The 14992-nt window shown below is 38.2% G+C and overlaps 1 protein-coding gene across 8 annotated transcripts in view; it reads left to right on the top strand.

Annotated features, from left to right (window-relative positions):
* The window catches only part of sima (HIF-1 transcription factor component sima), a 101272-nt gene that overhangs the window by 81609 nt on the left and 4671 nt on the right, over positions 1 to 14992 (top strand). For 6 of the 8 annotated variants that reach the window (XM_089462670.1, XM_089462668.1, XM_089462667.1 and 3 more), the window contains 2 exons: positions 1875 to 3227; positions 5264 to 6009. In XM_089462670.1, coding sequence (XP_089318796.1) covers positions 1875 to 3227; positions 5264 to 6009 — 2099 coding nt within the window. The remainder of the gene's footprint in view (positions 1 to 1874; positions 3228 to 5263; positions 6010 to 14992) is intronic. The other 2 variants (XM_089462671.1, XM_089462665.1) reach the window with 1 other exon arrangement.

Raw genomic sequence — 14992 nt, 5'->3', positions numbered from 1 at the left:
GCTTGGTTAGTTTTCCGCATAGTCCCTCGTCGTCGTCGTCGTCGTCGAGTAGCACTTGTGTGCCATAATTATAAGTCGCACTGTAGGGGGTCAGCTATAGATCCCCACCTGCCCACCCATTCGTCCCGCTAGCTAAGTGTTTGCATTGTTAATTAATTTGTCAACAGCGTGAGTGTGTGTGTGTGTGTGTGTGTGTGAGATAGTCTTTATATGGCAAGTCGAGTGCATATTTTATACAATATATATATATATAGAAATATATATGTATGTTAGGTATAAACTGCAGTAGATCGTGTCTCAAAGCTTTGTCAAGCCCTTAGCTGTTTTTGATTTTATTTATTTTATTTTTGTTATAATGTGAGAATTTTGAGTTGAAGCAGTTAATAGGGTAGCTAAAGTTTTTATGGGGTATTTATTCTCTTAATCAGACTAAGCGTTGAGTTAATCTGTTTTTGCTCAACTATATGCCTGTAAAATTTTCCAATTTTGCAACAAAATTTTGGCTTCTAATTATCAATATCATTTTATAAGCTACATATATCCAATTCCAAGATATCTCGTATATTTGCTATAGGAAAAGAGCAAAAGAGTTTTCCTAGATCCCATAGTTTCTTTAAGTAAATTCTGGCACACTTCCCCCAAAGCGTATTCAAACTCTGTATTGCTTTGCTTTACAAACGTGAACAATCGCGTTTGTTGTCGTTGGTCATTGTAAAATAAAATAAATATAGTATAAATTATCAATTGGTGCTTAAAAGTTATTGGAAAGCCTAGAATATTGTTTGTATAGAACTTGAGCTAGAGATAAGATACGTTTATTTGTTGTTGTTGTTCTGGTTGATTTTTTCTATATACATAGTTGCTGGTAGAACAAGTGTAAAAACAGCTGAGCAATAGAATGAAGATTCAGAAGTTCTCAACTGCTTGGAATAGGTAGAACTAGATACAGATATATATACAGATATACAGTTATATGTATGTATGTAGTCATGAAAAAGTCGTTGGAATAGTGCTATTTATATATCTGAAAACTTTCGTAGCCTGATAAAAAACCTCGTATATACTGCAAGCTCAACTAGTTATACTAAATAAAAGCACAAATATATATATATGTAAATATATACAAATTGTAATTAAATCGTGTGAGCTGCTTATACCGGTTAACCGCTCCCCCGAGTATTGTCCATATAGTATAGATGGCATACTATATACATACATATATATATATATTGTATAGTATTATGATTGTTGACTCTGAAGTTTTGTGTCGTGACGCGCATCCAAATCTCCGGGTTGATTGCAAATGGCGATAAGACGGGCGCATCTCGGATCTTGCGGTTCTGGGGCCTTGACTTTCAGTTAGGGTTAGGCCTCGTTAGGCTCAGTGCATTCAAAAGCAATGTTTGCCCCTGTTGCAGTTCGATGGGTCGTACGTCAATGCTACACCTTAATCAGTTGCAAAACTTTTCCGATGCTGATTAATAAGACAAAAAAAAAAAAAAAAAAAAAAGCAGAAAAAAAAACAAAGAGTGCCTGTCAAAAAGGCCATTAAAATCTTTGCGCTAGCCTAGCAATTGTAGCACATAAATCAACTAATTCAGGCAGCCGAAAAAATAAGAGAGGAACAACTTTTATTAGACTCAATTGGAAGCTGTCAATTGGAAGAAATGAAATTTTGTCAGTTGTAGGGAGTGGCGCCAGTACAGTCTGCCTCTGCTTGTCTTGTGGCTTCAATTAACAGCAACTTTTGTAAAATTTTTTTTGGGGAGACGTTTGCACTTAGCACCAAGTTTTGACAGCTCTTTCCCTAACTCAAATCTTTATATACTAAATTTAACTCATCCTCTTTCTACTTCTTCTCCTTGCTTTTGTAGTGCTGAAAGAGGAACCGGATGACTTGTCGCAACAGTTGGTCAACGGCGCGTCCGGCATTCACTTGGATGAGCCCTTTGGCGAGATTTTGGTGGGCTTGATGAACTCCTGCCTGCTGCCCGATGAGATTGGCTCGCTGGACTCGACCACCTGCTCGACGACGGGCAGTGTAACGCACTATCACAACAACAGCAACAGCAATAGCAGCAATAGCAGCAGCAACAACAACAACAACAGCAACAACAACAGCAGCAACAACAGTAGCAACAGTTACAACAGCAATCGTCAGAGCTTAAACACAGCTGCAATTGTTGCGGGCGCAACTAGCAGCAGAAGCAACGGCCACCACAACAACAGCAGCAACAGCAACAGCAACAGCAGCAGCAGCAGCGGCAGCAACAGCTGCAACGGCAGCAACAGCCAGCAGCAGGAAAATGGCAACAGCAACAGCAGCAACATTGATCCGCTGTTCAACTATCGCGATGAATCGAATGACACCAGCTGCTCGCAGCATCTGCACTCGCCTAAGGTAGGCAACAGTGGCAACACTTTCGATGCAACTCAATCTCTAACTCTCATCTCATTTGCCTTACAGACGCCCGAGGACGGCAGTCTGCCGTCGCTGTGCAGCCCGAACTCGCTGTCGCAGGAGGACGACTTCACGTTCGTTGACTTTGGCATGCGCGCTCCTTATATACCCATGGGCGATGATATGCCGCTGCTGACCGAGAGCGATCTCATGTGGTGTCCGGCGGATGATTTGCCGCCCATCGTGCCCAAGGATGTGGACAGCATGCAGCAGCACTTGCAGCAGTTGCACCAGCAACAGCAGCAGCAGCAGCAGCAGCAATATAACAGCTACCAGCAACCGTTGCAACAGCAATCGCAGCAGCAGCAACATTTTTCCAGTTCGCTGTGCTCCTCGCCTGCCTCCACAGTGTCGTCGCTGTCGCCATCGCCCGTGCAGCAGCAACAGCATCAACAGCAGCAGCAGCAGCAACAACAACAACAACAACAGCAGCAGCAACACTCAAATGTCTACACCACTGGCTCCAGCGAGCTGGCAGCCTTGCTCTGCGGCACCGGCAATGGCACGCTCTCGATTTTGGGCAATATCTCTGGCGAGGATCGGCTGCAGCAGAATGAGCAGGACTTGCGCAGTTTCCAGCAAATGCAGCCGGCGCTGCAGCTGGAGGAGGAGGAGCAACTCGAACGCGAGCAGCCGACATATTTCCAGCAGCAAATGTTGCTGAGCATTGGCAGGCAGTGCAAGAAGGAGAAGTTCGATGTCTCATTGTCCAGCAGCCTATGTACCTCAATAGAGGATGCATTTCACAACGATTACAGCAAAGATTGTAAGTATCATGGGGGATTGCAGGCAGCTGGCAACGGCAACAGTCTCAAAGGCTAAAAATCATAAATCGAACTCATAAATATGTCCAAGGGATCACAATTATAGAGACGTGAGTCGAGTCGACTCGCATAGTTTTCCATGGCAGCCAAATAGGAAAAAACACCTACGCGACGACAATAGACAGCCTGATGCCGGCTAATTATGTAGCTTTTCGATTTTCCCCTCACCGATTTTCCACGCACACGAACATTTCTCACACATTTGACAATTTCCAACATTTACTGCATTTGGAGAGGCCTAAATTGTGGCTATGCGTGTTTATTAATAGAGCTGAAGCAGCGCTATGCTTAAGACACGTATACCTTATACATTAATATACATATATATGAATATATATAGAAGAGTATATATCCAGTTGATATTTGTATATATACATGTGCGTTTGTGTGTTTGTAAAAATAGATGAAAACATTGCCACAAATTTCCACATTTATTTAGCATTTAGTTGAATCTTTAAACAACTGCAGCGGGCATTTTGATTTCGAGAGACGATATGTGACGTTAGTGTCTATAGAACTCGGCGGATTTTCCTTAATATATTTAATCTGTATAGCTTTGATTATTTATCAAAATTAATTTCAATTATTCTTAAATCAAATTCATATACTAGATAGACACACGACACTAAACTAAAACATTTGCTAAATCTTTCCGTCTCTACTCACTCTCCCTCTCTCTATCTCTCCCTTCTCCTCTGCAAAGCTGACGAAAAAGTGAACAGCGCATGGGGTGTGAGAGCTAATTGATGTCGAGCGCTCTTCAGGCCCAAATTGTTGCGACAATTACCAATGGCACTGGTTGCTGTTGTTGTTGTTGTTGTTGTTGCTGCGCTGGTATTTAGGAAATGCTGTGTAATTTTTTTTACACATGCCAATGGGCGGGCGGTATACGCCTCTTACCTTTGACACATGTCACACAGCGCCTCCACGAAGGTGGCTGTGATTGATTTGACTGGGTCTTGAGCCTGGCCCTGTCAGGGCAGACGCTAACTGTCGTTTGTTTAGATGATTCCTGCTTTTTGTTTTGGCATATAGACAGATGTCTGCGGAGTGTTTTTCCTTTTGTATATTCCTATGTCTAGCATAAAGTGGCCATATCTTTGCATATCCAAATATATATATAGAGATAAAAAAAGATGGATATATATACCCTTTGCTTCGTGTCGTATAAGCATATATATTTCAGTTTTTTTGGCACACACGCAAGTTTTCACGAATAAAAAATACAAATTTATAGAAGATTATTATTGTTTTAAATTAGCATCAATGTCATGGGCAAGAGGAATTAATTGCTCGTCTGTTTGCCAGCAGCCGCAGCAGCAGCAGCAGATCGTACAATCATCCAATAAATTCCGGGTGAGAAAAGAAGATTAGATGACAATGTAGATGGATCTAGTAAATAGTGGATAATCAGCGAGAATGCCCAGTGACTAGTTTCTATATGAATATATATGTGAATATGTATATACTATGGAGAGATATGTTTCTGCTTCTGCTCTATGCTTTAGATTACATATAGATCTAGCTTTAATACATTTAGCTCTAATTAGAGATGTAGAACTATCGATATTGGGCGATAGCAAATTGGAGCCTCAAATATATGCATACAAAAATAAAATAGAATCGATATTTATCGATTTTTTAATGTATGAGCAGGAAATTATCTCTAACTTCACTGAGCATATTTAGATATACTTTATGCCCATTTAAGGATATTTATGGACTTTTTTTATCAAAAAAAGTTAATGAGTAAAATTTGATATAAAAGTCTCTGATTTATGGCCTCTTGGATAACATTTTTAAAAATTGACTCAGCTATATATTATTAATGAATTCGATGACGACTGCCGCTGTCTGTATATACCTGTAAATACCCTATACAACCGTTGGGTGCATAAATTCTATCAGCTCTATGCCACAACGGCTTTTATAGCTTGCAAAACTTTCTAACTTTTTTCATTTGATTGCAATTCTTTAGCCACCAATTTGGATTGCTGGAGCGATTTGTTGCAAATGAATGTGGCTGTGCCCAACAGCAGTCCCGTGGTCTCTCCAGCACCCAGCAAAGTGGCAACGTTGCCGCTATTACAACAACAACAACAGCAGCAGCAGCAGCAGCAACAGTTGCCACAGCAACAGCAGCAGCAGCAGCAGAATATCATATTGAATGCCGTGCCATTGATAACCATTCAAAACAATGCGACAATGTTGCAGCAGCAGCTGCAACAGCAGCAGCAATCGGAGGAGGAGTTGCAGGAGTTGATGCTGCCCAGCAAGCAGCCTGCCAAGAGGCTATTGAATGGCACCAAGGCAACCATACGCCTGGTGGAAAGCAAAATTACGCCCGCAACAAGGGCAACTCTGGTGCAAACGCTGTCGCCACAGCAACATCAGCAGCAGCAGCAGCAACATGGCAATAAGCGTCATTTGAATGGCCAATCAGCAGCTGGCAATGTTGTGGAGTCGAAGCGTCTGAAGAGCGGAACACTCACTCTGGAAGTGCAATCGCCACAGCTGCTGCAGCAGCTGATGGGCAAGGAGCAACAGCAGCAGCAACAGCAGCAGCAGCAGGCAAACAAGCGACACGCATGCGAACGCTGGTCTACAGCAGCTGATGCCAAGCAACAGAAGCAACAGCAGCAACAGCAACAACATCATCAGCAGCAGCAGCAGCAGCAACAGTCGAATTCTGTGCTAAAGAATCTGTTGGTTAGCGGACGTGATGTAAGTGCCGGCTATTGCATTGTGCCGATGCGGCCCAAGAAGCAGCTGGCGAAGGTCTAGAGCTGGATGCGTGCCACAGCCACAAACTGAAAGATTGTGTGTGTGTTAGTGTACAATTCGAACGGACAAGCCCATTTCTACAATTTGTGCTTTTGTAAATGGAACGATTTTATAGACAAGAATAACAAAGAAACCCTCCCGCGATACTATCCTACCCATCAGAAATCATCCAATACTTACGCCCCCGCCCAGCCCCACCCCCAACCCCCACCAACTTAACCAGAACCCAAAGCCGAGTGAGCGAACGCACCGAATGTTGCATGCAACGTGCAGCAGTTCGCGTGCGTCAGAGCTCAGCTATAGTCGTAAAATAAATAAATACTTATATATATATATATATAAATATATATATATATCTGTATATCAATATATTTGTATACATATAGTCTAGCTATAGTCATAGTGTCTACCTTATAGAGTTATTGCTTAATGTTTAGTCTAGTTTAAGCAGCAGCAGCAGCCGCAGCCGTGTGGACTTTAAATTTATATATATATACATATATACATATGTATGTGTGTGTATGTATATACATTTTAGTAGACTATTTAAAATAGTCATTTTTAATGCATCATTGAACTAATTGATAAGCTTCAGTTTTAATATCCCCTCCATATATATATTTTTATATACATGCTTATGCATATATATATTTGCCCGATTTTATTTAGATACCCCTTTCACTTTAATTTGCTTTATTTGTTGATTTCATTTTAAGGCCATGTTGTTATATATATTTTGTTGAGCATATTAGATATATGCTATATATATTTTTATTGTACATACACATATACACACACAGACACACATTTACATTTACATATACATAATAATAAAGCTAGCGCCTAGTTTTTGCATAAGTCGAAGCGTTTTGGGCTACAGTGACTACCAGCAGCATCACAACACCAACAAATAGCAAAAATTTTGAAAAAAAACTCAATATTTGCAATTTAAAAAAAATATATATAAAAAAAGATATATGGCATAAATTAAATTGATTTTGTTTTGTTTTTTCTCTTAGTCCCATCATTTGTTTACTGTGATAGCCATATTGCGTTTGTTATTTTTTGTTCTGCTTTTTATTTTTTTTTAAATATTATTAAATAATATTTCGATTTGAAATTTGTTAAATGTGTAAGCATTTTTTGACTGAGAGGCTGCAGAAGCAGAGCCAGCGCCAGCTTTAAATAGAGCGAAAAATAACTGTTAAAAATAATGAAGAAAACTCAAGGAAAATTGGGAAAGTTTATGTCGTCAGCGTTTTGATTCGAATTCAGTTTTTTACTTCAAATCACTTTATGTTCTAAAGTAACGAGTATAAGAAAACGCAAGTAAAGTGCTACGAGTGGCATATACCCTGTAAATTGTAAACATTGTGAAAATGATGTAGTAAAATGAATTGAAATTCGAGCGCTGGATGGTACAAAGAAAAACAAGAATTAACTAAAACTAAATTAAAACTATTAAATTAACTAGCTTAAATTAATTAAATTAATAATCGAAAAAGAAAAATCAGGCTGTAGGCAGATTTATCTAGTTATAGCTCCTAACTAAACATATACCCCTCCAACTAAGCATCTAGAGCAAAGAAAACTATTAGCAATTAAATATGAAGGAAATTTAGAGTCTTAAGCCATTTCCTAGTGCAGCGTAGCTCAGCAAAGCAATCCACTAGAGTTATGTTCCAAGTTTCCATTTCGTTCAGAAAACACCAAATATCAGATATATAGCAAAATTTTCAGTGCAAAAAAAAAAAAAAAAAGGAAAAATTGACTGGTTTAATTTTTAAAGTTTAGAAAATTTTTGAAAGAAAGAAATCGAAATCGGGAATACGGCTAACTCTTTATACGGAGTTTGAGTTTTTGGTCAGTACATTTTGAGCCTAGATCATGTTTTGGAGACCAGAAAATCATTGCCAAAAGATTTGAATTCAAAGAGAGAATTCTTAGCGCTAGCCTTGCCATTTGGTTATATCATTTAACTCTCGCGCATTACAACATGGTCTAGTCTCAACAAATAAACCAAACAAAGACATAGCACAATTTCACGCATCTAATTTAATTATTTCTTTAAGTTTTAAGACACTTTTTAGATTAAAAGTAAAAAAAAACAAAAAACAAAAAAAGAAAACCGAAAAACAGCAATTTGATTCTTTTGTTTATTTTATTTTCGGTTTCGTTAATTGTCTTTCATTTATTTTGGCTTTTTAAAGTGTTGATTTAAAAGGCTTTATTGATTTTTCATAAATACTGACCACACGCTGACCCACTTGGCTCTGGAGTGGTTCGGTGGCTCATTGTGTGGTGCGCGGTGCGTGCCCAACATATTATTCATTGTGACTTTAATTAAGCTTTCTTTTCCGTATGTGTCGCGTGCCAGCCCAACATTTGAGTGAGTGTGCGAGTGTATGTGTGTGTGTGTGTGTGGGTGTGTATTGATAACAAGCCCAACCAAAGCCGCGGCAGCCTTCAAATTGTAATCATAAATATCCTAGACGACAACAGTTTACACGCAAAGTCTTTATTGAGCTGAACCGAACTGCGTATTATTTCAATTTCGATACAAAAGAAAATAAAAGCAGCTCCAGCGAATAGAAACGACTTGTGAATACTCTGTTTAGACTTGTCTAAGACTCTTCTAGACTCAAGTCTCAATGCCTTTACGCAGTGTACACGCCTACTACATACTTCAGTTTGAAGTAAAAAAAAAAAAAATGACGGCGCGTGTTTGTGCCCCCAAGTCTAAGTTGTGGGCGTGGCCATTGACACCTACCTACCTGTTCCCATTGAGTTTCGATTACATATTCGAAAAATTAACATATTTTATTGGCTGGGGGGGCAGCAAGGCGCCAGCAGATGCCTGCGTATTGATTTTACACCTCCTGGTGCCAGGGCCAATAGGCCTTTGCCCACTGTGCCTATTTGTGTCTATCTTTTAACGGCAGTTTAGGCCCTAGTCCTTTTACTTTGCTTCCGCTTTTTGCCTGTCCTTTGCGCCTTTTCACATTCACTTTCACTTCCACTTTCACTTTTGTTCTTTGGCCCGAGCGCAAAGCACAGCTGATGTGCTCTCACTTTGACTGTGGCTTTCTGACTCAGTTCGCTCTCTCTCACTCACGCACTCTATATCACTCTCTCAGAGTTTAGCTGTTTCCCTATATTTGCTCTCCCGCTGACGCTTTTAGCCTAACATGGCCCTGGTTTTATGGCCAACACGAGCAGCGCTCATTTCGTAGGCCCACTTTGTACTCCCACGCCTGCAGCTGGCCCTCGCTGTTGTCTCTTTGTTTTAGCTGTCCTCTTCCTGTCAACGTCAACGACTGCTGCAACATATTTTGGCCCGGCTGTTACCAAATTTGCATTGTATGCGCGTGTGTGTGTGTGGGCGTATGGCACTTAGCTATGTTGTCTGTAATATACTGTTGCCTACTTTTGTGCACAGAATAAAATTATTTTTATTTTCATTTGGTTTAAGTTCATTCATGATTTATTTACAAAAAGCTTTTTATAGCAGCTAGAAAAATGTGGAAACTCAAATGTTTTCCCATGTCACAACTAAACCGAAGCTACCTCGCGTATACGGCCGTCAAAGAACCGTAACTACCTCCCAGGCCGAAACTGTCAACGATAGAGAAATTGAAAAACAAAAAAAATCAATCAAAACAATAACAACAGCAACAACAAAACGTGTTCTCAGCTTGATAAATGCTGCATAGGAAATTTAACTGTTAGTTAAGTAAAATTAAATAAAATAAAATCGACTAAATCGATAGCAAAATTACGAAAATTGATAAGCAATCCCTAAAAAAAAAATAAACTAAAGAATTAGATAAAAGTAAATTCTATATAGGATGGTGTGCTAGACGTAGAATGTAAGTGAACTAACTATTAATCGTAACTAGACAAATACCAGGACAATTAAAAGAGTATTTCCTTGATAATCATTTAGAATGTCAGAGATCCCAACTGATTGCAAAATGGTGCAAGTTGAAAATATTAAATAATTATAGCCCGAAAAGACTGCGAGCCAAGAACTCTCAAAATTATTATTATATATATAAATATATATGTTTATAAATATATAAATATACACAAAACGAAACCGAAAGATAGCCTATAATACTCCAACTACAATACATAGTTCTACAAAACGAATCGCTTGTACATAGGGTGAGAATGAGTGGAGAGCAAAGCAAACACCAGGCATACTTTTTGCAATAGCTATATGCCTAGCAGAAATAGAATGATGAGATACTCTTAAATATTAATCGATGTGGCTTTAACTAAACTATATTTAAGCACAGACAAAATACGACTAAACCTCATATAAGTAAATCCTCAAGATCAAGTCAAATTTGTTTAGCATTAATATACATATAGGCATATATACTATATATATAGCGACTACTCATAAACATATGCTGCATATATACATTCATACATACTTACCTACATACTTGCATAGCTATATACAAATTTATTCATATAAGATTTAGTTGAAATTTTTTCGCGTTACGTATGAGAGAGTGAACGGAAATGGGAATGGAACGATGTAGTGCGGGGAAGTAACGATATAGCTTTATCGAAACGGAGTGCAATCCGAATGATCACCACTTGGAGCGAGTGCACATCGAGCGATAGCAAATTGTAACGAGTGCTGCGAGTCGAAGTTGTATTACGTTGAAGTATGTAAAAACTCTAGTGAAACACAATTTGTAAAGAGTTCAGATGGAAGGAGTATGACTTGTAAGAAAAAATGGTAAAGAGTTGAGCCTTGCTGCGATCAACTGCAGTGAATAGAAAAAGTTGTAACTAGAAATATCGAGCGAGTGGAAATGTAACGAGTAAATCGAAGAACGAGTAGCGTAAGGTTCAATGTAGTCAAAGTGTAACGAGTACAATTTAAGGCGAACGCTAGCAGCTTGTAACGGTTTGACTTCGAGGGATTGGCACGCGCAACGAGTGAGCGATGAGAGATCGAGTATCAAACAGAAAGTACATACAATTACAACAAATATACCACATATACCTCAGTACATGCATAAGTACATGTGTGTGTGAGCGGAACAAGATTCGCTCACACGACAATTATATACCTCGTGTATAACAAATACATACATATACTAATACCTATATACTAAATCAAGTCGACAAGTACATATACTTACTAATCCAATAACGAATTATTTAATTAAAATCTACAAAGCAAACTTTGGATAGTTGAATACACCTTTATAGTAAATGTTGTAATAATATCCGCAAATAATTGAAATTGAAATATTGAAATATTGAATGAAATGTTTTTTACTACCTCCCAATCTTGTTGTATGTGACTCGCATTTATAGTAAAGCAAAACAAAAATTATAAATTAAATTGAAAATTTAAAATGGAAAATGAGAAATGAAAAAACTCAAGCATAGCAATCTTAACTAAACTAAACTAAACTAAAGAACTAGCGCAAGTAAACTTAAACTAAATGTTGTGTAATTTTTATAGCTATATATACGTACATATATAAACTCACATACATGCGCCTCTAGTATATGTGTGTGTGTGTGTATTGTCCAACAGTAGCCGAATAAACCGCAGAAATACCTCAGAATGCTTCAGATCAAACATATATATATTTATATATATATAAACAAAATCGAAAGTCAAATTGAAAATTAGCAAAATTTTAACTACAAAACTGCGAACAATATACAACTGATAAATATACATACATATATACAAAACATATACATACATACATATATATATATATATCTATATATATACACATACACTATAATACAGACATGTTACAACATGCTCGCTACATATCCGTTTTGGCCAATTTGTTGACTCATCATAACTCAAGTCGCGACAGGCTGACAAAGCAAAATTTCCAACTCCTCCAAAACTTCTCCGCCCAAAGCAATTGATTTTGAGCTCAATTTTTTGATTAATGGTCCTGGACAGCATGAGATTCAGTTTCGCTACATACATACATATATACTATATATAGATGTAGTATGTATTGTGCCGCTTTAACTCCTTTATTAAGCGCTTCAGTTCAATTGACTAGTTTTTGTATATAAAATGTTGCTCATACGCCGCGCTGTCCACACTTGATTAATTTGCTGCAAATTATGTGGAAATTAACCAAAATGAAGCTGAAATTTGTGAACCACAGCGCTTTAAAGCAGTGGTAGAACCTTTTTTGGACTACCCTCGGCCGCCCTCCCCTTTTGGCCCATTTGTCAAAGTGTCGACGCGTCGCATAAGCAAATGAGCAGCAATTTTTATGCGGCATTAGTTTTTATTTGCCCGAGGCAGCAAAATTTGTTGTGCCAACAAGAAGAGAGAGTCGAGCCGACTGCACGCTGCTCTGTTCGCAGTTGACTGAAAACCTCTAAGCAATGGTGGAAATATCTAAACGAGCTTCTGCTTTCCATATATGTTCGGGAATAATTTTTTACTCATCTGAGTTCCATTTCCTAAATAGTAACTAATATCGAGTATATTCTATATATCAAGCTCCTGCAGTATACATATATACTCCCTTTTACTTTCTGAACAGAGTATGAAATGAGGCGATTTTTTTTCTGTCCTACTTTTCTCTTGGGCCTTTTACTATAAGCAGCTTATACCAAAACTTCCGCACAAGACAATTTTCACACATTTTCCCCATTTTTTCGTTTTCCCTTTTCAGTTTGTTTTTTTGTTGAGAAACACTAACCGGAAAATACCTCCAACTAAGTCAAATTTTACACGTGAATAGTAAAAAGAAAATGTAGCATAAATTTAACTAGCCTTGAATTTGACTCCAATAAATGGAATATACTTTATATGAATGCAAAAAAAAAAAGAAAAAAAAAAGTAAAAATGAATGAAAAGAAAATCTAGTATTTAAATGCCGCAAAGTATGCAATATTTTATTAAATAAGCGTATACATATACATATACATATGCACACACATCCGTGTGCTGTCGCAACTTTTAGTAACTAAAAGCGAATAAAGCAAGAAACGTCAACAACAACAATATGATACGATATATGTATATGATATATGAATATCGATATATATGTGGATTATGAAAGTATTTTAATAAACTTTTAATAAATATTTTAGCAGAAATAAAACTACAACAAAAACAAGAAAAGCGCCAGCTTAACACACGAAATCAGCTAAACACACAAAAAAAGGAGACAAAAAGGAAAAACTTTGTGTTTTTTTCAAATTGGCTTGTTTTTTTCCTGGCGGGTTTTCGTCTGGGGTCTCAACGCTTCGCTGACTTTCAGTTTATTTATGTGCATAAATATTATTGTATTCAGCTGCCAGCATCGCTACATATTTATTGATAGCCGGAACTTGATTAATCTGCCAATGCCTATCTGAATGCTCCGCCCTGCCTGGAAATCTTTTGATTGGTATAAATGATGATGCCTGCCTGCCGGCCCGTCTGCCGTCTGCCGTCCCGCCTGCCAGCTGCTATTTTGTGCCTAATCAAGTGGTCCAGCTTTAGCTTATCAAAACCAATCGCACAACTTCATCTGGCCCTTTATTAGCTGTAGCTAGCATTTTTTATATACTCTGCAGTTGAGCATTTGGATTATGTTATGTGTGGGAATAGGTAAGAAGAGATGGGAAAATACAGTGAGTGAGAGAGATTTGAATATGTTAATAGGTCAAGCATTTGAGGAAGTGAGAGTAGAGACGGAGAGAGAGTAGAGAGAGAGAGAGATAGAGAAAGATAGAGAGAGAGAGATAGAGAGAGAGATATAGAGAGAGAGAGATAGAGAGAGATATAGAGAGAGAGAGATAGAGAGAGAGAGATAGAGAGAGAGATATTTGAGTATATAGAGAGCATATGCCATTATATGAGTAATGATGGATATGTTCTGATCAATCCTTGATATATAATAGTTAAGTTAAGTTAAGTTAAATTATGATTTAAGAATAGATCATCGAAGCATATGGAAATAGAACATATATTAATATATTGTATATAATATATATATTGTTTTATGATCTATTCTCATTAAAATATCACATAGAATATGTTTATGATATACTAATCTGGAATGGGATGAATACATCAATGTCAACTGCTCTCTCTCTCTCTCTTCAAAAGTTTGTTATCTTATCCAGAGATATCAGTAACATAACTCAATATTCTTAGTTAACTTGTCTCAATTTTGTTAAGGTATCTCAGCAGTGACTTCAACGAAAAAAAAAAAAAAAAAAACTTTTGCCTCCTTCCCAAAGGGCGTCAGCTTTCAGCCACAAGCTGCGCACTTAAGTATGCTTGGCACACACTCACACACAAACACAACTGATAGCACGTCTCTCTCTCTCTCTGTGTGTGTGTGTGTGCTCATTTGTGCGTATGTGTAGCACAGCGCCCCACATTTAAATCCTTATGTATTGTGATGTGTGACAAAAACGAAAAGAAAAGAAAATTTAATTTGACAAATTTTATGCAGGCATTTCTCAAAGCGGAACTTGAGCAAACTGTCATTACGTATACGACGCATTGTTCCACGCATTTGGCTCGACTGCTTATTGATTTTGATAAACAATATTTGATTCTCGGAGCAAGCCTTTCGTGCGTGGCACCGAATTGCCAGAGAGTCGCACTGTCGTACGAAAATCAATTTCGAGCTGTGCCGCGTGCCTCGATAAGTGAGCTTCATTCCCAGGAGCTTGCTGACTGCCACAAGCATTGCGCAACATGCAACGTGAGCGTCAAATGCCAAACGCCCACTTTTGCAGAATTTAAACATCAAATGTGACCCGCTAGCCCGCAACAGCAGGCGACCCAGCAAGCCTCAACTTTTGCCTTGTTCTCGTTTCCTTTCAGCTGCTGTGCCATGAAGTAGGCTATCAGTGCCAAAAAGGGGAGGGAGGAGGGTGGGCGCGGTGACAGCAGAAGGCGTAG

Source organism: Drosophila arizonae, chromosome 2 (genome assembly GCF_054131065.1).
Source record: "Drosophila arizonae isolate 15081-1271.41 chromosome 2, UAZ_ARI_1.0, whole genome shotgun sequence".
Classification (NCBI taxonomy): domain Eukaryota; kingdom Metazoa; phylum Arthropoda; class Insecta; order Diptera; family Drosophilidae; genus Drosophila; species Drosophila arizonae.
Note: the sequence above shows the minus strand (reverse complement) of the source record. Positions and strands in the feature narration are given on the sequence as shown.